At 44.0% G+C, this 23,983-nt stretch overlaps 2 protein-coding genes across 13 annotated transcripts in view; one reads left to right on the plus strand and one right to left on the minus strand.

The window, feature by feature from the left end:
• Positions 1-331: 331 nt before the first annotated feature.
• LOC131915305 (fas apoptotic inhibitory molecule 1-like) overlaps positions 332-23,983 on the minus strand; it is an 88,156-nt gene continuing 64,504 nt past the window's right edge. For 2 of the 5 annotated variants that reach the window (XM_059268436.1, XM_059268435.1), the window contains 4 exons: positions 10,470-10,590; positions 8,769-8,997; positions 4,837-4,886; positions 332-573 (listed from right to left, as the gene is read on the minus strand). In XM_059268436.1, the coding sequence (XP_059124419.1) occupies positions 424-573; positions 4,837-4,886; positions 8,769-8,997; positions 10,470-10,580 (540 nt within the window). In that variant the 5' untranslated portion in view covers positions 10,581-10,590 and the 3' untranslated portion in view covers positions 332-423. Of the gene's footprint in view, positions 574-4,569; positions 4,764-4,836; positions 4,887-8,768; positions 8,998-10,469; positions 10,591-12,371; positions 12,448-14,307; positions 14,521-23,983 lie in introns of those variants that run through there. The other 3 variants (XM_059268434.1, XM_059268432.1, XM_059268437.1) reach the window with 3 other exon arrangements.
• Cep70 (centrosomal protein 70) overlaps positions 14,600-23,983 on the plus strand; it is a 69,159-nt gene continuing 59,775 nt past the window's right edge. For 2 of the 8 annotated variants that reach the window (XM_059268427.1, XM_059268430.1), the window contains exons 1-2: positions 14,600-14,680; positions 23,545-23,646. In XM_059268427.1, coding sequence (XP_059124410.1) covers positions 23,638-23,646 — 9 coding nt within the window. In that variant the 5' untranslated portion in view covers positions 14,600-14,680; positions 23,545-23,637. Of the gene's footprint in view, positions 14,681-18,208; positions 18,341-20,457; positions 20,591-20,723; positions 20,851-23,544; positions 23,647-23,983 lie in introns of those variants that run through there. The other 6 variants (XM_059268424.1, XM_059268429.1, XM_059268425.1 and 3 more) reach the window with 5 other exon arrangements.

The following is a 23,983-nucleotide window of genomic DNA, read 5'->3' on the forward strand; positions in this document are numbered from 1 at the left end:
ACATTATCTTCCATTTAAATTTAAAGCATTTTCACATCACTTAAAAGATGAATTCTGGGGCAGCAAGAAGGCTCAGTGGAAGCTTGCTGCCAAGCCTGACAACCTAAGTTCAACCCTCAGAACCCACATGGCAGAGGAGAACATCAGCTCCAGAAAGCTCTTCTCTGACCTCCACATATGCATTGTGGCATGCAAGCATGCACTCAAATACAATGTAAGTAAGAATTTTAAAACTGTAGCTTTTAAGATCCACATAATTTTTTTTCTGACCATTGGAATATTACAGTTTCAAATAACAAAAGATAAAAGTAAAAACACTGCAGACTAAATCTACCAGTATGTACAGAGTGAACACATTTAATTACCGAAGCCATTAGCAAGTCCTGATGTCTCCTCTTCAGCTCAGAACTCATTAACGAGCAGTCACTGAAGGCTCTCTGGGATCTCCCTGTTATCCACAAAGAGGGTATGGATGATCCCTTCTCTCCTCTTCCCGCTGCTGACGGCCTTTATGTAACAGTCATGGCTCCCAATACTGAAGTGTGTTTCAGTCCCATCATCTACAAACTCACCCTAGGACAGCAAGGGAGGAAGCATCAGTGTTCCAGAAATCTCTTTGCCAGGGCACTAGCACCATCTAAAATGGACTAGTGGTATAATGAGATAATATATTGGTAAAACGTTAAGCATTGCAGACTCAGCATTTCAAACTTGTGTTTATACACCTTTATGATTCTGTTATAAATTGAGAGTTCCTTTCTTTCCTTGTATTCATTAATTGTTTTGATTTTGAAACAGGGTCTTACTCTGTAAACAAGTTTAGGTTAAGCCAGAACTCACTGACCTCAATCTCCTGATCCTCTTGCCTCCACTTAATTCTATCATTACAATGACTATGATAAAAGTACTCTTATTATGCCCACTTGACAGATGAGAAACTGAGGTAGATGACTTGAAAGTGCCACTCTGCAAGGAGACTACTGTGGTGATATTTTATTTGTGCTCTAACAAATAAAGCTTGCCTGGGGATCGGAGGAAAAAGCCAGCCACTATATTAAATGTAGAGGTCAGGCAGTGGTAGCACTAGTTAACCATAGAGGTCTGGAGGTCTATACAGACACATAGGAAGTAATAGAGCTGGGCAGAAAGAGAAAGTGATGTATCTAGGTGGAGAGAGGAAGTAAGAGGGCAGGGCACAGAAAGGTATATAAGCGTGAGTATACAGGAAGTAGCTCTCTCTTGGGCTGAGGATTTCCTAGTGGTAAGAACTTGTGGCTGGCTTGTTTTATCCCTCTGATCTTTCAGCTTTCACCCCAATATCTGGTTCTGGGTTTTTTATTAATAAGACCGTTTAGCAATTCTTGTTGCAGATTACTCTCAACCAGTTCCAAATTCCATTTCCTTTGGGGATATAAGGTGGTTTATAATAAAATACACGCTTAGTAACAAAAACTGGACACCACTAAATCTATTGAGCACTTGAAATGTGTCCACTTAGAAATGAAATCCATACCCTAAGTTTAAAATATATACCTGATCTGAAAGCCAATGTGAACCTATGAATGTACATAACTCACTAATAACTTCCTTTGTTGATTACATGTTAACTTTTAATTCCTTCTTTTTGTTTTTTGAAATAGAATCTTATTTTGTGGCCCAGGCTGACCTATAATTAACCATATATGCCCTGGAACTCATGGTTATCTTCCTGCCTCAGTGCCCCAGTGTTCTCCCAGCCAAATGCTGGGTTTGCAGATATGAGCCTCCACCCTTGGCTTAATAATCTTGATAAATTGATTTAAATTAAACATTAAGATTAATTTAATTTTTTTTTAGCATGCCTGCTAAAATGTTAAAATCGCACAGGAGACTCAATACTCATGGTTCACATTCTATTTCTGCTCAACAGCACGAATCTAGAGAAAGAAGATGGGAAAAAACAGAAGAGGGAAGAAGAGCCTTAGAGTAGTGGTTCTCAACCTATGGGTTGTGACCCAGTGGGAAGGGGTTGAACAACTCTTTTCATGGGTGTTGCCTAAGACTCTTGGAAGACACAGAGATATGCATTATGGAAAACACAGAAATTATGCAGTAGCAAAATTACAGTTATGACGTAGCAACAAAAATAATTCTACAATTGGGGGTCAGCACACCTTGAGGAAGTGTATTAAAGGATTGAATCATTAGGTTGAGGAGGCCTTAGAGGATAGACAGAATTCAAGGAAACCATGATCAATGCCTTAACACTTGTCTGTGCACAGGCTAGGGAGCTCACTTAGCGTGTATAACACACTGGTTTGGTCTCAGCACTGAAAAATCAAGCAGAAAATACACACGCACCTTCCTCCACCTCCATCCACACCCCTTGACTATGAGCATCACGGAGGCCAAGGAGCTAGAGCTTTTGAAGGGAAGGGAGATGTACTGAACACTGACCCAGGCACATCTTTGGGTGCAGAGATCCCTACCACGTTTATACTGAGGCTTGGAAAAAGCTTTTGGAAGACAGAACAAGGGTTAGTCACACAATCCTGGTAAGTTGCTTCTTGGCTACTTGACAAGCACAATTTTGGTGCTACTGGTAGGGGGCACTTTGTGGCAGGTGTGTACGGACTGGGGCAGGCTGCTGGGCTAGCTCACTCAGGGAACCTAAGCACTCTGTTGCAGGTATACACAGACTGGGGCAGGCTGCTGGGCTAGCTCACGATCCACTCTGATCTTCAACTGGACTATAGTCACAAGACAGAGACAACCGGATTAAGAAGGACTGTTTTCCACACCGGTTTCCTGTCAGTTCCTATGGAACAAAGACATAGGTGCTGTGGATATCGCTCTCTAAAAATAAAATGCTGATTGGCCAGTAGCCAGGCAGGAAGTACAGGCGGGACAAGCAGAGAAGAGAATTCTGGGGACAGGAAGGCTGAATGAGGAGACGCTGCCAGCCACTGCCGGCATGAGTACCAACATGTAAGATACTGGTAAGCCATGAGCCATGTGGCAAGGTATAGATTTATAGAAATGGGTTGACTTAAGATATAAGAACAGCTAGCTAGAAGCCTGAGCCATTAGGCCAAACAGTTTAAATAATATAAAAGTCTACGTGTTTATTTTATAAGTGGGCTGCAGGACTGCAGGGGCTTGGCGGGTCCCAGAGAGAAACTCTCCAGCTACACATAGGGGTGAACATGATTTTTACCGTATTTAAAACCTCTTTCCCCTCAATGGTAGGTAGGGAACCCTGAAGCTTCCATGTATTAGGGGAGTACTTTTCTCAAGCACTGAACAACACTTCCAGCCCTTAAAAACACATCCTTAATCCCATAAAACCACATTCTTTTCAGTTGTCCCAGGGAATTCCTCGAGGGTGGAGGAGATGTGATTGCAAAGTGCTGACTATCCAGAGACTTCCAGGGGAGGCATGGAGAAGAAGGATCACAGGTCTATTGTAGGCCCACAGTAGGTACCTGACCACATGCATGGTAATGACCCCTCTTCTACAGGGGCCATATGGGCCTGGAGAGCTCCCTGCACCTCTGCATGAACAAAGCTTCACTCAAGCAGGTTTATTCAGGGGGAAGGGCTTAAGTTCTGGAGATAAAGCCCAAGAGACCAGGTTACACCCGCCAGGCTTAAGAAATGAAAAGGCATCCACCTTTGTGACTGTGGATTCCTACCTCCTCAGGGACAGAGAATTATGAGATCCAGTAGATTTGAAGTGATCAGCCGAGTAGCTCCCCCCAAACAACCTTTCCTCTCAGCACCTTAACTCTCCCTTCCTACACCCGTAGTGGGAACAACCACACCATGTGACGAGAGAGAATGTGAGCAGAGAAGAGAGCTAGCCGCTCACCACTTTCAACCTTGGTGCTCCTCCCTGGAGCACAAACCTGAGCAGCAAGGACAGCACTTCCTGTGTGGCCGGAAGACCTCAAGACACAGGGAATTTCCTCTCAGTGACTTCAGCTCCTGGTCCCGCATTCCCTGGGCCACCATGTTAATTCATTTCTGCTTGAAATTCACTCCTAAATTCATTTCACTCCAGGTCACAAGGATGCTGGCCCCTGACAGCAAAGCTGAGTACATTGGAGCCTGGATGGCTTTTGTAGGACGCTTGGCCTCCATGAGCAGGAAGCCTCTTTCCTCCTACCTTGACAACACTGGTCTACAAATTCCACGCGTCTTCTGACATTTGTGACAGTGCCCTTTGTAGTCTACCTCCATGTCATCTGACACTGTGTACATCACTACTTCTTTAAAACAAAACAAAACAACAACAACAACAAAAAAAAACCCTCACTTTTTGGAAAGTACCATGCACTTTGAGGATGTGTGCAAAGCCTTCCTATCTAAGTGTTATCTGCGGTCAGCAGCACCAGCAGCACAGAGGGTTGAAAGCCTATCATCGGCTAGAATTTGCCTATCATCAGCTCCCAGGGGACTGCTGCACATGATTTCTAGAGGAACAAACACAGGAGGACAGCAGTTCTTGGGGGAAGGAAACTTTTCTTGTGAACACTTCTCAGGATAAAAGCCTAACCAGGAGGGACAAGGTGTGGAGTGTGTGGCTGTGCCAGCTCAGACTGCGGATGGTCCCCAAACTCTCTCTGCCCCAGGGACTGTCTGGAAAAGATTTTCAGAACTTAGAGTCAAAAGCAATTCCTACGGTTATTGGTTTTACTAAGATTACCTTGGTTAACTAGGAAATCACCAGAATTAGAACTTGGTTGTGGTGGTTCACACTCGCATCCCCGATGTTGAGTAGGCTGCGGGGAGAGGACTGAGTTGGAGGTGAGCCTAGGCTACACGTGCTCTAGGAGTAACCAAAGGCTGACTTACCACTGACTCTATTACTTCGCCATTGCACCACACATCCATACTGTTTTTTTCTGTAAAAGTAACAATAGTTAAATGTCATAATTCTACAGTCAAAGTGGATTTGTTGTATTTGTTTTCATTCATATGTGAATGGGCGTTTTGCTTGCATATATGTCTGTGTACCACATGTGTGCCAAGTGCCCACAGAGGCCAGAAGAGGGTGCCAGATCCCCCTGGAACTATTTACCTTAAATAAGAAAAGAAATACCTGGGCATGATGGCACATGCCTGTAACCCCAGCACTCAGGAGGCAGAGGCTGGAGGATGACTTTGAAATTCAGATCCTCCTGTCTCTACCTCTCTGGGATTACAGCCATGTGCCATAATAAACCAGTTTATTGTGTGTAGTGGTAGAACTCAGGGCTTCCTGAATTCTAGACAAGCACTCTATCAAACGAACTACATTTCTGGGCATCCTCTTCTCCTCTCCTCTCCTCTCCTCTCCTCTCCTCTCCTCTCCTCTCCTCTCCTCTCCTCTCCTCTCCTATCCTCTCCTCCCCTCCCCTCCCCTCCGTTCCCCTTCCCCCTCCTCTCACCCCACCTCTGTCTTACTCTGTAGTACAGGCTATCCTGGACCTCACTATGTAGATCAAGCTGACCTCGAACTTGCAGCCAATACTTCTGCTTCAACCTCTTGAGAAGTATGATTATAGGCATGAGCTGCCATTCCTGGCTTGATAAACTTTTTTCATTAAAAAAAAAAAGCTGCTTTGTTAATGCATGTCTTTAATCCCAGCACTTGGGAGACAGAGACAGGTTCTAATCTCTTAAATCTCCATGAATTTAAAGTCAATCAGGACTGTACAGTGGGACCCTGCCTCAAAGGGGTAGGGGTTGGGCACTGAAGAGAAAGCTCAGCACTTAAGAACACTTGGTGCTATTGTGGAGGACCCAGGTTTATTTCCCAGCATGCACGTGGTGGCTTATAACTCTAGTTCCAGGAGATCTGGTGTCCTCTTCTGGTCTCTACAGGCACCAGGCATGCAAGTAACACACATTTATACATGTAGAGACTCACACATACACATAAAATAAAAACAAATAAACAAACTTTTTAAAAAGTCACTTTAGCCGGGCAGAGGTGGCACATGCCTTTAACCTGAACTCACAGAGCCAGGTGGATCTCTGCGAGTTCAAGGCCAGCCTGGGCTACCAAGTGAGTTCCAGGACAGGTGCAAAGCTACACAGAGAAACCTTGTCTGGAAAAAAAAAAACAAAACAAAAAGTCACTTTATTCAGCCAGATGGTGGTGATGCATGCCTTTAATCCCAGCATTTGGGAGGCAGAGGCAGGCGGATCTCTGTGAGTTTGAGGCCAGCCTGGGCTACAAAGTGAGTTCCAGGACAGCCAGGGCTGTTACACAGAGAAACTCTGTCTGAAAAGACAAAAAACAAAACAAACAAACAAAAAGCCACTTTGTTCAAAATTGCCATAATATCTAATATTTTGTATGCTAATCTAAAAGTTTTTAAGAATCAATAAATAAAAGCTATTTACTAGCATTCAATTTAACAGTAGAATGGAAAGGCATGGACATATACGTATTCTCAGTACCTGGTACTGCTACAATAACTGCTATTTTTGAGATAGTTAATAAATATTATCTAAATAAATAAATCAGATAATTAATATGATCATAATAAATTTGATTAGTGATTGGAGCAGGGAGTAGTAAGGCTAACTAGAAGTGAGGAGGCTAGTTTAAAAAACCTACTGGGTAGGAGAGATGGATCGATGGGTAAAACAACCGCCATGCAAACACAGGAACTTGAGCTGGAATCCCTGGAACCCACACAAAGCTCCGATGGGGATCTTGGGTCTGTAGTCTCCATCCTATGGTGAGGTGGGAGTTGGAGCCAGGAGAATCCCCTAAGGCTTGTGGACTAGCTAGCCTGTTGTATTAGTAGCAACCAATAGAGACGCTGTTTCAAGCAAGGTGGAAGGCCAGGACCAACACCTGAGGTTCTCCTGATCTCTACATAGCACCTTAGCGTGCTCACACACACTGTGGCCACGTACATGTACTACACATACATCATACACACAATATAGATGACACATATGCATTTGTCCTACTTAACGTCAGCTGTCAACTTGACACAACCTCTACTCAACTGAGGGAGCCTCAGTGAAAGAATTTTCTAGATCAAACTGGCCTGTGGCCGTGTCTGGGACAGATTGTCTTGATTTAGGATGGATTTGGAAAAAACGGGAGCTGAGAGAGCAAGCCTGTAAGCAGGGTTCCTTCGTAATTCCTGCCTCCAGATTCCTGACTTGAGTTCCTGGCATGACTTTTCTAAAGATGGAATGTAACCTGTAAGCTAAAAGAAGTCCTTTCTTCCTCATATTGCTTTGAGTCACAGTTTTTATTACAACAGAAAAAAAAATAGGATAACATTAAAATAAAAATCTCAGCTGGAATTGATGGTTTTCATCCAATGAAACCATATACTCATTACCTACAAAAAAAAATCTTACCTTACTAATAAACCTTAAATTTCTAACTTTTGTGTTTGCTTTTTTTTTTTTTTTAAGATTTATTTTATTTATTATATATACAGTGTTCTGCCTGCATGTGTCTTTGCAGGCCAGAAGAGGGCACCAGATCTAATTGCGGGTGGTTGTGAGCCACCCTGTGGTTGCTGGGAATTGAACTCAGGACCTCTGGAAGAGCAGTCAGTGCTCTTAACCTCTGAGCCATCTCTCCAGCCCCTGCTTTTTGTTTTTTGAGGCAGGGTTGAGGCCTGTCCTGGATCTCGCTCTGTAGACCAGGCTGGCCTCCAACTCACAGAGATCCATCTGGCTCTGCCTCCTGAGTGCTGGGATTAAAGGTGTGCATCACCATGCCTGACTGTTATTTTTTTTTTTTAAGATTTAAAATTCTTTTTCATGATGCATATTTGTATGCATTTGTTTGTGAGTGTGTGCACACCCCAAGTGCAAGTGCCCTGGGAAGGCAGATGAGGATGGCAAATCCCTGGAGTAGAGGTACAGGTGGCTTTGAGCCACCGCATGTGGGTGCTGGGATCTGAGCTCTGAGAGAGCAGTGTGTGCTCTTAACTGCTGAGCCATCTCTCCCAGTTCCTGCTGTTGTGTGTTAGTGCCCATTTACTGCTGCCTCCACCTTGGAGCTTTGAGATGGTTCACAGTTTTATAATAATGATAGTACTGGAACCAGCTCTTGTCCATAGACATGCCAATGAATCTCATCTGGAAGTGGGTTAAGTCTCTGTTGACATCAAATAGTTTTCCATCTATTTGCAAATCCATTTCAACATTTCTCAGCACCCAAGTATATATGTACTAATTGCATGTGCACACATGTATGTAAGTATTACTGTCTATGTGTATATGTTGGGTTTTGTTCCATTTTTTTTTCCAGTTTGCTTGTTTTTTGAGGGTATGTTTTTGCTTTTGCTTTCATCTTGGAACTGGGGATCAAACCCAGGGCCTTGCACATACTTGGCAGGTGCTATGTAAAAATAAATCATTCTCCTGACAAATAAAGCAAAACAAAAACCTTGAGGGTTAATTGAATATTGAATGATAATCTGCTCACATGGATGCATGAGAAAAAGAGAGCTCATGCATTCTTTCTCTTATTCAAATCTCCCACTTAACTCTATGGAGAGAATAATTAAATAGTCACTATAAAAATCTAATATGGCCTGCATAGGCTCAAGCCAGTTGGGGTTACAGAACTGAGAGGGGGAAGTGGACACAATCTCCCATCCCCAAACAGGAAGTGATTTCCAACTAACAACTGCTTGCAAAGAAAAAAAATCAGTTTTCTCCCAATGGTGTCTCACTGGCTGTATAAGCCACACTGTATGCATAAGTAAATAATTCCTTTAAAAATTCCAACCCGTTCTGCAGGAACAGCCCCGACTCACCCAAAACAATTCTAAAGTCCTCGCCATCCAAGTGCAGTACCCAGGTGTTGGTGGTTTTTGATCTGTTCTTTACATACTTTATGAAGCTTTTCCTCTCAATTTCCAGGATATATTTTAAAACATAATCTTTGTCAGAAAGTATATGTATGATGGCTTTGGTTTTTGCAGCTCCAACATAGAAGGTTTCTTTGCCCACCAAATTGAACATCCACTCTTTTCTTATCTCTTCCTAGATGATAAAATAGAATAGGTTAAAATATACAAATAGAGGGAATTTTAATATTTAACATTTAAGAAATTATAAAAACTTCAAGGTGTTTGTGGTAGTTTTATTTTGTTTTGTTTTTGTTTTTTGAGACAGGGTTTCTCTGTGGGACAGTCCTGGCTGTCCTGGAACTCGCTTTGTAGACCAGGCTGGGCTCAAACTCACTGAGATTCGTCTGCCTCTGCTTCCTGAGTACTGAGATTAAAGGCATGTGCCACTACCTGATTGTGGTGGTTTGAATAAGAATGGCCCCTATAGGCTCATATATTTGAAAGTTTGGTCACCAGGGAGTGGAACTATTTGAAAAGATTATAAGGATTAGGAGGTGTGGCCTTGTTGGAGGAAGTGTATCACTGGGGGTGGGCTTTGAGCTTTCAAAAGCCCAAGCCAGACCCAGTGACTCACTCTCTCTTCTTGCTGCCCGTGGATCAAGATTTAGAACTCTCAGCTACTTCTCCAGCACCATATCCTGCCATGCCTGCTGCTATGTTGATAATGGACTAACCCGCTGAAATGGTAATCAAGCCCTAATTAGACACTTTCTTTTATAAGAGTTGCCTTGGACATGATGCTTCTTCATAGCAATATAACACTGACCAAGATGGTGATTAGAAGCCAATATTATTTGTACTTTATGAATTCATCATATCAAGTTTTTGTTTTGTTTTTTTAATCATTTTTCTGTGTGTAGTGGCACCTAACTTTAATTTCAGCACCTGCGAGGCAGTTGAAGGTGGCTCTCTGTGAGTTTGAGACCAGCCTGTCTACACAGTGAGTTTCAGGCCAGCCAGGGCTACTTAGACTCTGTCTGAAAAAAAAGGCCATTTAAAATTTAAATACCAGGTTTCATATTCTTGTGTGTAATTATTCTCCTGTAACTACCACTAGATTACTTTATACAGAAAAACAAATAGGTGAAAAACATAACCGTTGTCAGAATAAAAGCCCCAACTTTATGTATGAAGAAGTTACAAATTAACCAATAAAACCAAGTTTCGGGGCTAAAGAGATGGCTCAGTGGTTAAGAGTGCTTGCTGCTCTTCCAGAGGATCCAGCACCCACACGGCAGCTCACAACTGCCTATAACTGCAGGCTCAGGGGACCTGATACCCTATTCTGTCCTCAGAGGACCCCAGACACACATGTGCTGCACTTGCAAGCATACAGGCAGAACACCCTTACTCATACAAATAAATAAATAAAAAGCTTAAGAAAGCAAGCTGGTGTAGTCTTGCACACTTTTAATCCCAGCACTGGGGAAGCAGAGACAGGAGGCTGTCTATGAGGTCTAGACCAGTCCTGTCTATATAGCAAGTGGTAGGACAGCCGTAGAGAGGTCCTGTCTCAAAGAGAGAGGGAGAAAGGGAGAAAAGGAGAGCAGGAGGAGGATGAGCTCTCTGTAGCACATTTTACAAAGTCACATTATGTTTCCCTACCTTCCCGTCCACATATACAACTCGTTTTCCTGATGTGGTCCCATGTTCAAATTCAATCTTGTGGATTCCATCACTTAATATAACATCCCAAACAGCTACAACATCTGTCATTTTCTTTAGGCTATAAAGAGGGCAAAGGAAATAAAAATGAAGCCATTAAAATGGGCTAAAACAGTAATAGAATAGCCAATTCATCTTCTCAAGATTTTTCTTTTCTTTTTCCCCTTTCTCTCTCCTCTCTCTCTCTCTCTCTCTCTCTCTCTCTCTCTCTCTCTCTCTCTCTCTCTCTCTCTCTTTCCAACTTCCTTCCTTCCTTTTTTTTCTTTTTTGGACAGGGTGCTATGTATTCCAGGTTGGCTTCAACTTACTATGCGAGCCTGATGATCGAAGTTTGACCCCCGGAACCCACGTAAGGAAGGAGAGAAATGAAACCACAAAGTTCTCCTCTGACCTCCACGTGTGCTTCGTAATACACACCCCAACACACATGTTCACACATCATTAAAAAAAGTCTGTGGTTTCATGGGATCTGCAGTGGCTGTGTTCTTTATTTGTTCAAAGCCATGTACTTTCCCCAAAAATGTCAGCCTTCAGCTTTTCAAGTCATTGCTTATTTGAACCTGTTTTCAAAGGATACTGTCCTAGGCAGGCATGGTGGCACATACCTGCAATTCCAGCATTTGGGATGTAGAGGCAGGAGGCTATCAGGAGTTCAAGAAGATCACGTCTAAAGCAAAGCAAAGCAAAGCAAACCACAACAACACAAGGACATTGCCCTAGCCAGTGGATGCGCTGAAAAGTTGTAGTGTGTTCTGGAGGATGACTGATGCAGTGGCTGGTAGCCCTGCCCTCCGTGGCAAGGAAGACCTAAAATTACTGTGCAGAGTGACAACCCTGTTGTTGCTGGGCACCTGGTATGGCCTCCCTACCATGTGTGAGAGAGATGAATGCTCCGAGCCCAGCCCCAGTGCCCTGGCTCCTGTTGGGTGGGATCTGCAAACCCTGAGACAGGAAGAGTGCTAGGTTGTTTCAGTGTCCCCTGACCAGGGCATATCTCAGTGGTCTGTTTGTTTCTTCTATATTCAGATACGCTGCTGCTCTGGAATGAACCAGTAAGAGGCCCGTGGGAACCTACTCCATCAAGTTCACTGGGACCACAAGTGGCTTCTGGTACAGGAACAGAAGAATTGATCCTGACCTGTGCTGCCCCCAGCACACCAGTTTGAATGGCAGGAACAAAAAGAGACTCCATCTGTAACCTACTATCCTTCCACCTGGCAAAGGCCAATAGCACAGGACCAGAAGGAAGCTGTCGAATTTAAAAATTTTCTAAAATCTTCCTTTTAAATGCATTTATTTCAAGTATATTTTAGGCCCCACCTCCTTTAAAAATGTAACAATTAAAACAAACCACCAGGGTCTTGTGCATGTCAGGCAAGCACTCTACTACTAAGGTATATCCCTAGACCTTTTGGGATGTTTGTTTGAGATACGGTCTCAAGCACTTTCAGGCGTTTTTTTAGACAAGTCACATGCTATAGTCCAGGCTGGCCTCAGCTTCCTCAGTGTTGGCCTTGCAGACGGAAGCCACCATTTCTGGCTTGGTTTTTCTTTTTCTTTTTTTCAATCTTTTATGTTTTTCATCTTATTATTTTTCTTGATTACCTTTTATTTTGTTTTATATCTTTTAAAAGATTTGTTTATGTGTGAGTGCATGTGCATAAGTATGTGTGAGTGTGTGTACCTGTCAAGTGTCTCCTGTCACTTTCTATTTCTTTGAGGCAGGGTCTCTCCCTGAACTTGGATCTTGTGTTTTCTTATCTAGTAGAAAGCCAGCAAACCCCAGTGACCCTCCTGTCTGAGCTAGGGTTAAAGGCATGGGCTAGATGTCTGGTTTGTTACCTGGGTTTGGGGATCAGAACTCTGGTCCTGATGGTTATGTAGCAAGTGTTCTTAACGGGTGGGGCATCTCTTCACCCTTATTAGTATAAAGGGAACATATAGGCACAGATATAATAACAGTGGGTGACTTTAATCAACCCAACTCTCATCAGTAGAGAGATCATCCAGACTAAAAAGCATGAAGCTTCAGAGTTAAAAGGCACCATAGATCAAATGAACTTTAGAAACATCTGTAGATATTTCTTTAACATATGTGGAATACATTTTCTTCTCAGTAGCTCATAGAATTTCTTTAAAACACCATTTTCTAGGCCACAAATCTTAACAAATACAACAGAATCAAAGTAATTTCTTTTTATTCTATTAGATCACAATGAAGTAAAACTAGGAATAAGCAGCAAGGCAAGAGCAATATACACTCTTTTTGGAGACAAAGTCTTCTCTGTAGCCCAGTCTGCCCGAGAACTTAACATGCAGCATTTCTCCCGACTCAGTCTCCACATGCTGGGACTACAGGCATGAGATAACACATCTGGCTACCACGAGTACCAGTCTTGAATATGTAGTGGGTCATTGATGAACTCAAGAAAGAAGACCTATGTCAAGCGTGCCTGAAATCCCATCACTCAGAAGGCAGTTAAGAGCACTTGCTGCTCTTAATATTTGATACCCAGCACCCACATTGTGGTTCAAAACCATCTGATGCCCTCTTCTGACTTCTGTGGGCACCAGGCATGCACATATATACAGGCAAAATATTCACACACATAAAATAATCTAAACAAATTTTTAAAAAGAATTGATAAATGGGACTTTGTGATATTAAAAGCTCTGCACAGCATATGATGTAGCAAGGGAAAGAGGCAGCATATAGACCAGGGGAGAATATCTACCAGAATTTCACCCAAAAGAGGATTAATATCCAGAATATATTAGGTTTTCAATAGAAAAATCTAAAAGACCAAATAATCCAATCAATAAAGGGGAAAGGTAGACAATTATCAAAAGACAAGATCTAAAAAGTGTTTAATAGGGCCAGGCATGGTGGTGAACATCTTTATGTCTAGTGCTGGCCAGGCAGGTTACAGACTGAGACTATCTGAAAGAGGGAGAAAAAGAGAGGGAGAGAGAGAAGGAAGGGAGGAAGAAGGGGGGAGGAGGAGAGAGAGGGAACTAACAATAAATACTGGTAAAGGAACTGTTATTGGGAAGGTAAGGTAATGCAGCCACCATGGAAATAAGTATAGAGTATGGAGGTGCCCCCAAAAAATAAACAACAGCAAAACAAAATCCCCCAAAACTATCTAGCTATAGGACCAATTATATACCTGAAGGAATCAACTCAGCATATGCTAGACATACCTATACACCCATGTTTATTTGAGCACTTGGTACAATAGTCACTATATGGAATAAGCCTACGTGCCCATCAACGTGTAAATGGATAAAGAAAATGAAGTCTACATAAACACAGTGGAGTATTATTTATCCATGAAGAAGAATGAAATTATGCTGTTACCAGACAATGGATAGGACTGGAAAAAAAAACAAAACAAAAAAACAAAAACAAAAACCAGAGGCTGAGGGAGAGAAACTACACCCAGAAAGACAGACGTTACATGTTGAATCTAAATTAAAACAAACAAAAACCCAAAGCAAAACAGACCAAAACATAAGGCATGAAAGCAGAGACTAATTAGGAAAAGGAAGGGGACCTTCAGAAATGTTAATGGATGGGGTGAGGATGGGGCTGTGGGGAGGGATGGTCAAAGCCTTAATGCCCACTGCTGGAGTCTCTTGATAGGGTAACTCATAAAACCACAGGGAGGCAAGTTGCCTGGCCCCAGGGTCAGATGATACAGAGGTGTGGGCATGGCCACCATAGATGGATGGCTTCAAGCTGTCCTCTGGCCTGCAATCTGGGCTGTGGCCTCACCTGTGCATTTGTGGCCTATGGATCACTTTGCAAAGCAGCGTGTTGGGTCTGATTCCTCAGACGGCAAAGCCTTGCTCCTGCAGCAAGCTTGGGGACTGGAAGCTCTGGAAACTTGCGCGTGGAACAGTTCAGGCTGCCACTTGCCGTCCTGTGTACTTGACCCTACCGGTGTGACTGCCTAATCTAATGCTTTATTCTCTGCACAAGCTTTCCTCACAGCCTGGACCCCAGACATCACCAAGTCCCACCCTGTGAGCAATCCCCAACAACAAACGTTGCTAAGGGCGGTCTTCACAGGGTGCCTGGCTCCGTTGCTGGGGTGAAGTTGGTGGGCAAAACTCCAGGCCCCGTGCTGCTCTGAAGCCCGAGGAAGGTAAAGATTTACCTTCGTGACATTGGTTCTCAAAAACTCCTGGCATCCCCTCCCCTCCTTTTCCCCCCCTCCCCATCGTGGTACTGGGGATCGGGCCGATGTTCGCTGTCTCATAAATCGCCCAGATTGGGTTTGAACTAACTCTATAACCCAGACAGACCTCAAACTTGCAATTCTCTAGAGCTCATTCTTCATTTCTTTAAAAGCCCAGACTACTTAAGGTGGATTTTGTGCCCACACCTCTGTGTGAACTAGCCCTTGCCTTCTCTTTATTCCCATCGGTAAGAATGCAGGCAGGTTGCTTGTTGCTAGATGCGTTCCCAAATGCCCTTCCCTCTGCCCCGACACATCTTTTTATCCCTTCTCTGAACTTCCACTGTATCAGGTAAGTTGTTTTTCTAATGTCTTTTATTTATCTATTTTTAATTTAAAAAATCGAGTCTTGGTGGCTGGAGAGATGGCTCAGGGGTTAAGAGCACTGACTGCTCTTCTAGAGGACCCGAGTTCAATTCCCAGCACCCACATGGCAGCTCACACCTGTCTGTAACTCCAGTTTCAGGGGACCCCGACATCCATGGCAAAAACACAAATGCACATAAAAATAAAATTATACATACACACACACACACACACACACACACACACACACACACACATATATAGGCTATAGGCGTTGGCCACCATGCCTAGCCAACCTTATTTTTTAAAAAATCGAGTCTTGCTGTGTCATCCATTCTGACTTGCAGTTCACTGTTAACTTGGGCTGGCTCAGACTCTTCATCCCACCTTAGCCTCCCCAGTGCTAGGATTACATCTGAATGAAGAATAGGCTTGGATAGTATTAGAGCTCAGGACATACCACCCCCAAAATATTACTGTAGGAGAGTAGGGCATTCTGAAGATGTTTTTGGCATATTTTGAGCTTTTTTTGTATGTCTGTTAATTAAAAAAAAATTGCCAGCACAGCCACCTTATAAAAGTAATGAATGGTCCCCAGACAGTAGGCCCAACAACAGAATAGACATATTTGAAGGGACTGGGGGCTTCTGAGGGCCTAGCAGATTTGAGGGCTCTGGTCATCTTAATGCTGGTTAATGCTGGTGTCGTTTCAAAATTTGCATGTTGAAACCTGACTTCCAACACAAGTATTAAGAGGTGTGGCCTTTAGGAGGTGATTAGGTCATGAGGACTCTGCTTTCATGAATGGGATTAGTGTCTTTATAAAAGATGTCACAGGTTCCTTTTGCCTCTTCCACTGGGCGTATGTTTTGGAGCCAGGTCCTGTTCTGCCTGGCTCAAAATATGCCCATCACTGAGATGAGTTTTGTCAGAGACGATTCTAGAAGCGTATGAAAATGAGAGGGCAAATTTTACATCTGCTTCCTTGAGTGTGTTAGTGACCAAAGTGAAGCAAACAACTTACAGGAGGGAGCTGCTGACTTTGGCTCCGGATTCCAGAGGTGCCAGGGTGCCATGGCAAGGTCAGTGTGGTGGATGGAGCACTTTACACCTCGGTCCCCAGGAAGCAGAGCAGGCAGCTCACATTATGACAGACTAGAGACACATGCTCCCAGTGGCCTACATCCTCCAAGTAGGCTCCATTTCTTATTTTCCATCCCCTACTGATAAAACCATGATATACTGTGAATCATTGGGGGATTATCCCACTTATTAGGTCAGAGTCCTCATGATCTACTCTGGAAACATCATCACACTGAGAGTTGCTTCACTAATTCTCTAGGCATTTCTCAGTCCAGTCAAAGTGACAGTGAAGATTATAACCATCACAGAGAAGACAGGGTTTAGGAATATTTATAGACTGGAGCATGGAGAAAAGAGATTAAGGGCTAGGAAGTAATTGGTGGTTTAGGCCTTCATGATCAAACTTTAACAAGTACAATGTTCGTGATCAAACTTGAACAATTACAAAGACCCAAATGTCAGCTCTGAAATTGGTGATTATTTATTTCTTTCTTTCTTTTTGTTTTTTCGACACAGGGTTTCTCTGTGAAGCTTTGTGCCTTTCCTGGATCTCGCTCTATAGACCAGGTTGGCCTCGAACTCACAGAGATCCGTCTGGCTCTGCCTCCTGAGTGCTGGGATTAAAGGCCTGTGCCACCACTGCCCCGTGAAATTGGTGATTTTTAAAACCAGTTAAAAGCATGCAACCAGAAACATGAAGTAGGTTAAGTCTAGAGGGTTTAGTCTGCAATTAAGTAGGTAAAACAAGTGAGGTGTGAAGAATTTGGTTTCATATGGATGCAGGAAGAAGGCACCGTCTTTGAAACAGGCAAAACAAGCCCTCTCTTGACTCTCAATCTTCTAGCACTTTGGTCTGGGACTTCTCAGCCAGAACAAAGCAACAATTTCTGTGGTTTAGAGATTATCTAGCCAAAGAGTTTGTTATAGGAATCGGAATGGGTCCCATCTTCCAGTTTATTTCTGCAGCATGATGATAATGTATGGAAAGATTGTCCCAACATTGGGATTGATATGGCAGATAAAGTTTAGAGGTGCTAAGTAAGTAAAGTCTGGGAGAGAAGACAGCTGACCAGAGGAAACAGTCTATTGATTAGGTTAATAGATCTTGAAGATGGTATGACTGAATTCCTCAGCAAATTGTGCTACAGAGATTCTGCTGAGAGAGCACTGCTTTGCTCCTGACCTTGCACTGAGCGAGTCCTAATGAGGAAGACTCCACTGCAGCCTCTTCTTCGTTATTTGTTTTTATTTATAGATTAGAGTTTGTAATAAATGATTCCTGGAAGAATGAAGAGGCGTGGTGGTATACAGAGTGGACGTTTCCAGAGCTGGGACAAGGGCGGCTGATCCCCCTCCCCATACGTAGTTGTCCTCTACTGAACTCCTTTTTAATCAAGTCCTTAACTCTGAGAAACAACTCTTGAGTTGGGAGGACCAGGAAACCCTATTGGGGTCACAGCTCACAGCTTAGTGAAGGATAATATTTTCTCATAAAATTCAAGGAATCTAGCTATCCTTTATAAGACGACTAAAACAATCTGTGAAGTTCTTGCTATGTGCCTCTAGTTCTCACAGCAGCCCAGTGATAATATTCATTCTATTTTACACAGGGACCCCAAAGCCCTTCAGAAGTTACAGGCTTTATATTTGGAGTTAGGCACATGGGATTTGAAATGTTTATGTTAAGAGAACACATTTGTAGAAAAATACTGTGCTTGCAGAAAAATTTGGGCTTAATGCTTGGGGCTCATCATCCAAGTTACACTGAAATCTGCACTGGAATTGGACAAGGTGACCCGGGACTCCTCAGCTAGGTGTTTCCTCTCCCCATAGTTTCTGGTATACTGGATTTGAGGAATCTTCTGTGCTGCGTTTAGTATCTGTTCCACAGAGGCAGGACAGCTGTGGGAAGAACAGTCACTTCTTACCTGCCAGGACTACATGGCAGGAAATCATGTCTGAACAAAGCACCATGAAAGGTCTTGAACTTAAACATGAAACATTCTTGTTGCGGCTGAGCTTTTGAGCTTTTGACTTTGTTCTGAGTTTCAGATTGCTTCCTTGTTTCTTGGGAGGTAACCAAGGGCTGTTCATCTTTAGAAGCTGCCTCTCACCAACACATGCTCACGGACACTACTGCCTTAAGAGAGAAGCTGGAAATACTTCCATCACAATAGGGTATGTTTTGTCTGGAGCCTCCTTTTGGAATGAGTTGGCTGATTTTTCCAAATGTAGTTTAAAAAAAAAATTGAGAATAAAATAAAAGGAAAATAACCATATCAGATGCCCAGGTATTTCAAATTTTTTTTTTTTTATTTTTACTGTTACCCTCCCAATATTGGCTATGGACTCAAGGAAGAAGCATCACCACTTTGGAAACCACTTACAATTATGGTGCCCCTCCCCCTTCCTCTCTGGAACTCAGGCTTTTGTCACTTGTACATCTCCCAAGCACTGACTGATCAGGAGGCATGGTGTATCTACAGATCTGTCTCAACAGAACAAACAAAAACTAAACTGGAGAAGTTTCTGAGGGAAAAGGAAGTGTGTGGTTCTGGTTGTTCCTCATAGGCAGCTGGAAACTCATTTTAGTATGAATTTATCATGTTTCCAACAGCAGAGACTAACTGGACCCTTTGAAACCTATTGAACCACTGAATTAACCAGTCTTAAAAGTCCACGCCCCCGGGATTTCTGTTTTGTGAACTAATCAATTGCTTTATTGTTTAAGACAGTTTAAACTGGGTTTTCTATTCCTGGCATCAGAAATAATTATAACCCAGGGATGTTTTGCCTATAGATGCAGTTAGAGCAGCTGGACTCAGAAGAATAGTAAAGTCACCCTCTTGTTCTGGAAAAGCAATAAGAGTGTATTAGGGAGTAGAAAATGAAAATCTGCCAGCCCTTGTTAGTGTGACTACCCAGATATAGAAAGGGATGGGGAAGAGAGGAGGCCGGGATAAAGACAGTTGGGACATGTTTGCAGGGATCGGATACAGTTCAGACTCACAGTGGTTCCACCTGGCTTGAGAGCAGTATTCTCTAAGAGATGTGCCCTTGGAGAGTCACCTTAGTGGATGTGTTAGGTCCACGGAGGCCCTGATGGGACTTGCATTGCCACAGACCTTTTGGAAAAGCCTGTTGTCAATAGCGACACCATGTGGCTACAAGGTGCAAGAACAATGATGATAGAGCCCTGAAACTTGAGAGGTCTTCCTTCAGGTTGGTGGAAGGTGGACTTTCCCTTACATATTTTAGATTTCTAAAGCTCTATTAGTTTTTGAAAATAGTGTAGAGGGACCATAATTTTATTTTTTCTTTGAGACAAGGCCTCGTGTAGCTCCCGGTGGCCTTGACTTTTGCTATGTAGCCAGGGATGACCTTGAACTCTTGTTCTCCTGCCTCTTCCTCCTAAATTCTTGGATTACAAGCATGTGCTACCATGCCTGTCTTAGGCAGTGTTGAGGATCAAACCCAAAGATTGGTGCACTCTAGGCATTCCACCTACTGAGTTACATCCCCAGTTACTGTTCCCCACAAGGTTTAGAATCAGTCTTAATTACATCTCAATGGGCACTTCTCCCTCCCGGCTACACATTAGAATCACTTGGGGGAACCTTACAAACTCTGGACACGTGGGTCTCCCATTCCAGAGATTTTGATTTAATTAACCTGGAGGCCCGCAGATCAAGTTTTCAAAGCTTTTCAGCGGTTCAAACTTGAAGCAAGGGTTGTGCCTCCCTGGCCTTACGTAATCCTCCTTTCCTCTCTTGAAGACGCAAACCCTTTACTAAACAGGCTTATCAGAGTCTAACAGGAGTCCACCTCCCTAACTAGACTGAGCATCTTCAGCCGGGCAACTCAGTGCTTCATAGACATTTAAAAATGTTCAAGGAGAAGATGAAATGCATAAAGAAACGTTGACTGGGGTCCCCCAAATGCCAGCTTATATATACACCGTTCTTAGCCAGGTCTGGAGAGTCAAGCGTTCAGATGGTTCCCGGTAAAAGCTCGCAGATCTGGCTTGAGAGGGAGCTGTAGCTAGCGCAAGCATCCAGTGACGGCGAGGCAGCCCCGGCCTCACTTTCGCTTGCGACTGCTTTGTGTATTTCTAGCTTCTCGCGGATCAAAACCAGACTCCACCTTGGTAACAGAGTCTCGACCTGAAGGTGCGTCCTGGGAGTGTCTGAGCTAAGGACCCGCCGCAGCAAGACTGTGTGGGTGGGAAGCCACGCCTCCATGGGCGGAGCCAATAATAGAGCGCGGCGCGGACCCCGCCTCCCTGGCGCTCCTGGTTGGGTCTCCTGCTCCCCTGGGAGGCCATCGACTGCTTCGGCTCGATTGGTCAGCCTGGGCTGCGCTAACGGTCGCGGAGGCGGGGCCCAGGCCGCGGGGCGGGCGCGCTGCAAGCTGCAGGCGGCGGCTGAGGTGAGTGGCGCTTGGGGTCGCCGAGGGCGTCGCGGGGGTCCCTTCTCAAGAGCACGCCCAAAGGTGTCCTCTCCGGAGTGCCGAACGTCTCACTGACCAGCCAGGGTCCCCGGGGCGGAGTCGCCCCGGCTGCTAGGTGCGAGCTGGGAACCGCGCGGGCAGGGGTGAGCGTAGACCACCCTACCGGAGCCGGCCGGACACTTGGTGCAGCTCGCTTCCCACTCAGCCCCCGAGCCCCGGCTCCTATCCGAGTGAATGAGGTGAGCGACCGAGTAGGGGAGGCAGGAACTGGAGCTTAGACTGGTCCGTAGCACCGGCTGGGTTTGGGGTTAGTTGGAGGTCCTCGGGGCTGATTCGCTCCCGCTCGCTTTGCCGCGCTGTCAGGTGGTAGCGATTTGGAGCACAGTGCGAGACCGCCGAGCAAGGGTAGGTGAGCACCCCTCCTTCCTGTCAGACGCATTACAAATTCAGGGGGAACTCCGCCTTTATGTAGAGTCCACGTTGACTAATGTGAAAGATACCACAAAGCCTAATCCGGATTCCCATTACCATCCACACAAGCCAATTTGTGTGTTCCCGCCACGACTCGGGCGTAGAGGACAGAGGACACCCTCAGGTGTAGGTCCTTGCCTTCCACCTTGTTTGGGACAAGGTCTTTTGTTTTTCTGCGTCCTACCCGGGACTAGGGAGGAGAGCTGCAGTTAAATCCTCCTTCCATCTGGCCACGGGAGTGCTGCGATTACAGAATTCGGTTTCTGTGGATCCTGGGGATTGTGTCTCAAGCTTTCTTGCGGCAAGCGCCTTTACCCACTGGCTGTCTCTCTAGCCTGCCCCCTTATTTGTAATCATACCTTTCAGCGCTGCAGGCGTTGGTTTCAACCTTCTGCGTTTATTGGACTTTTTTTTTTTTTTTTTTACTCTATTGTTCAATACACCTGCTCCCCCAACTTCCCTTGGGAAAGGAATTTGATGAGACTTCATGCTGCTTGCTGTGTTGATGAGGCAGGGTAGCAGGCGGTTTTTGCCTCAGCCCAGGACAGGCCAATTCTGGCCTTTCTTGTCATCTGGGATGGAATGATCTGACTGAGATGATCTCCAGGCCTAACTCCCTTTTAAATTTCAGAACAGTAAAAAGCAAGTTGCAGTATTATTGAATAGAGTTATTTTCTCTTTAATTTTTGTGCAAGGTCTCAATGCGGCCCAGGCTTGAACTCCTGATTCTCCTACTTCGATCTGAAATGCTGGGATTACTGCTAAACGCCACCATACTCAGCTAATTGTGTGTGTGTGTGTGTGTGTGTGTGTGTGTGTGTGTGTGTGTAAAGTTTTTTTGAGACAGGGTTTCTTTATGTAGCCTTGCCTGTCTTGGAACTAGCTTTCTAGGCCAGGCTGGCCTCAAATTCCCCAGATCTGCCTGCTTCTGCCTCCCAAGTGTGCACAACCACTGCCTGGCTATAAATTTTTAATGTATGCTGTATTTTAACAGATCCCCAAATGCCTACAGGGCAATTTCATCAACTGTTGGAAAGCATGAACTGTGCCAAAATATATACTTTTCCCCCACATGATGACTCATACTTGTAATCCCAGTGCTTGGGAGGCTGAGAACAGTGGATTCTTGAATTCAAAACTAGTCTAGGCTTCTTAGTTCCATGTCAGCCATGGCTGAATAGTAAGGCCCTGTCTCAAAAAACAGATATGTACCTCCAGTTTTTCGGTTTTTTTTCCCCCTCGTTTTTCTTTTTCCTTTATCTTTATTCTTTTTCTCTCTTCTCTTCCTCCACCCCCTTTCTTTTTTTCTTTCCTCCTTTCTTTCCCCCCTTCCATCTTTTTCTTCCTCTTGAGACAAGGTCTCACCATGTAGCCTGGAATTCACTTTGTAGACCAGTTTGGCCTCAAATTCACAGAAGCCCACCAGGATTTGCCTTGTGAGTACTAGGATTAAAGGCGTGAACCACCATAACCCACTAAAAATTTGTATTATTTTTGATTATGTGTGTGTGCATATGTGCAGATGCCCATGGAGAACAGAGGAGTTGGATCTCCTGGAGCTGGAGTTACAGGTGATTGTGAGCCACGTGATAAGGGCGCAGGGAATTGAATTCTGGTCCTCTGGATGAGAGTACATGCTCTTAGCCACTGGGCTATTCTTCTAGCCCTCCTTTTCTTTTCTTTTCTTTTTCTTTTTCTTTTTTTTTTTTTTTTTTTTTTTGAGACAGGGTCTCTCTCTATAAGCCCTGTCTGTCCTGAAACTCACTGTGTAGCCCAGGCTGGCCTTGAACTCACAGAGATCCACTTGCCTCTGCCTCCTGTGTGCTGGGATTAAAGGTGTCTGCTGCCATGCCTGGCTTCTTTTTCTTCTTGGGATAAGGTCTTATACTGTGTAGCCTAGCCTTGGTCCTAGGATGAGTCTTTCTTTCTGAGATTTCAGGGTTTCAAATCTGTGTCCTGTTAATAGCTGAGGTGGGGAAAAGACTACTGTAAATTATTGGCATATTTGTATTAATAGGTAATACTTTCAAGGCTTTGGTTAATTTGTGGTAGTAATTTGAAATGTTCTCCTGAGAACGCTTACAGATTTCAGTGTGACTAAGAACAGTTACAGAACTCAGAATACTGGGGGAAAGCTTGATCACAGGTGCAGAAGTGCTGCACTTCCTGCTTGGTGTTCTCAGTACACTGGCAAGTAAGAATAACTACACTTGAAGCCACGAATCAGAATGATAGATTTGGATATCCAGCACATGTTTCAACAAAGCAGTGGGAGGAAGGCTAAGAGAAAAACAAAAGGGGAGGAATTTGATGAAGGACTTTGCACCATTCTTGGTTTTGCGGTGTTTTTAGGCTTTGGTTCCATGGCTGTCTGTACCATGGATACCTGCTTTGTTAATAACATAGGATCATTTTTAGTGACAGGCTGAATATTTTAAGGCTTGTATCTTTTTGAAATGCAGATCAAGATCCAGTTTCGGACATGTGACTCACTGGGTGACCATTTTATTGAGATCAACTTGGATGACCAGGTGTAAACTGCAAGAGGAATCACTATGACTGAGGTATGGCTAGTATAATGGATGACTCTAGATTTTTTTCCCATTCAGGAAGATAGCAAACAAAATTTATTGGATATTGTGCTAGATGATAAGTTACATGTTTTTTTATTTTTTTCTTTTGACTACCTGATAATTCTGCCAAGCAATATTCATAGTTGAAAGTCAGTAAGAAAACTGAAGTTCAATGAAGTTCAATAGACATCGACTCTGTCCTGCTGTGATGAGTGAGCACTACTCAATGTTCTTCGTGTATCTAGTCTTCTAATCTCTGCAAGACTTTTGTAAGCTTCCTTTCCTCCTCCTCCACCTCCTCCCCTTCTTCTATGAAGAAATCAAAGCA

Source organism: Peromyscus eremicus, chromosome 7 (assembly GCF_949786415.1).
Source record: "Peromyscus eremicus chromosome 7, PerEre_H2_v1, whole genome shotgun sequence".
Taxonomy (NCBI): Eukaryota; Metazoa; Chordata; class Mammalia; order Rodentia; family Cricetidae; genus Peromyscus; species Peromyscus eremicus.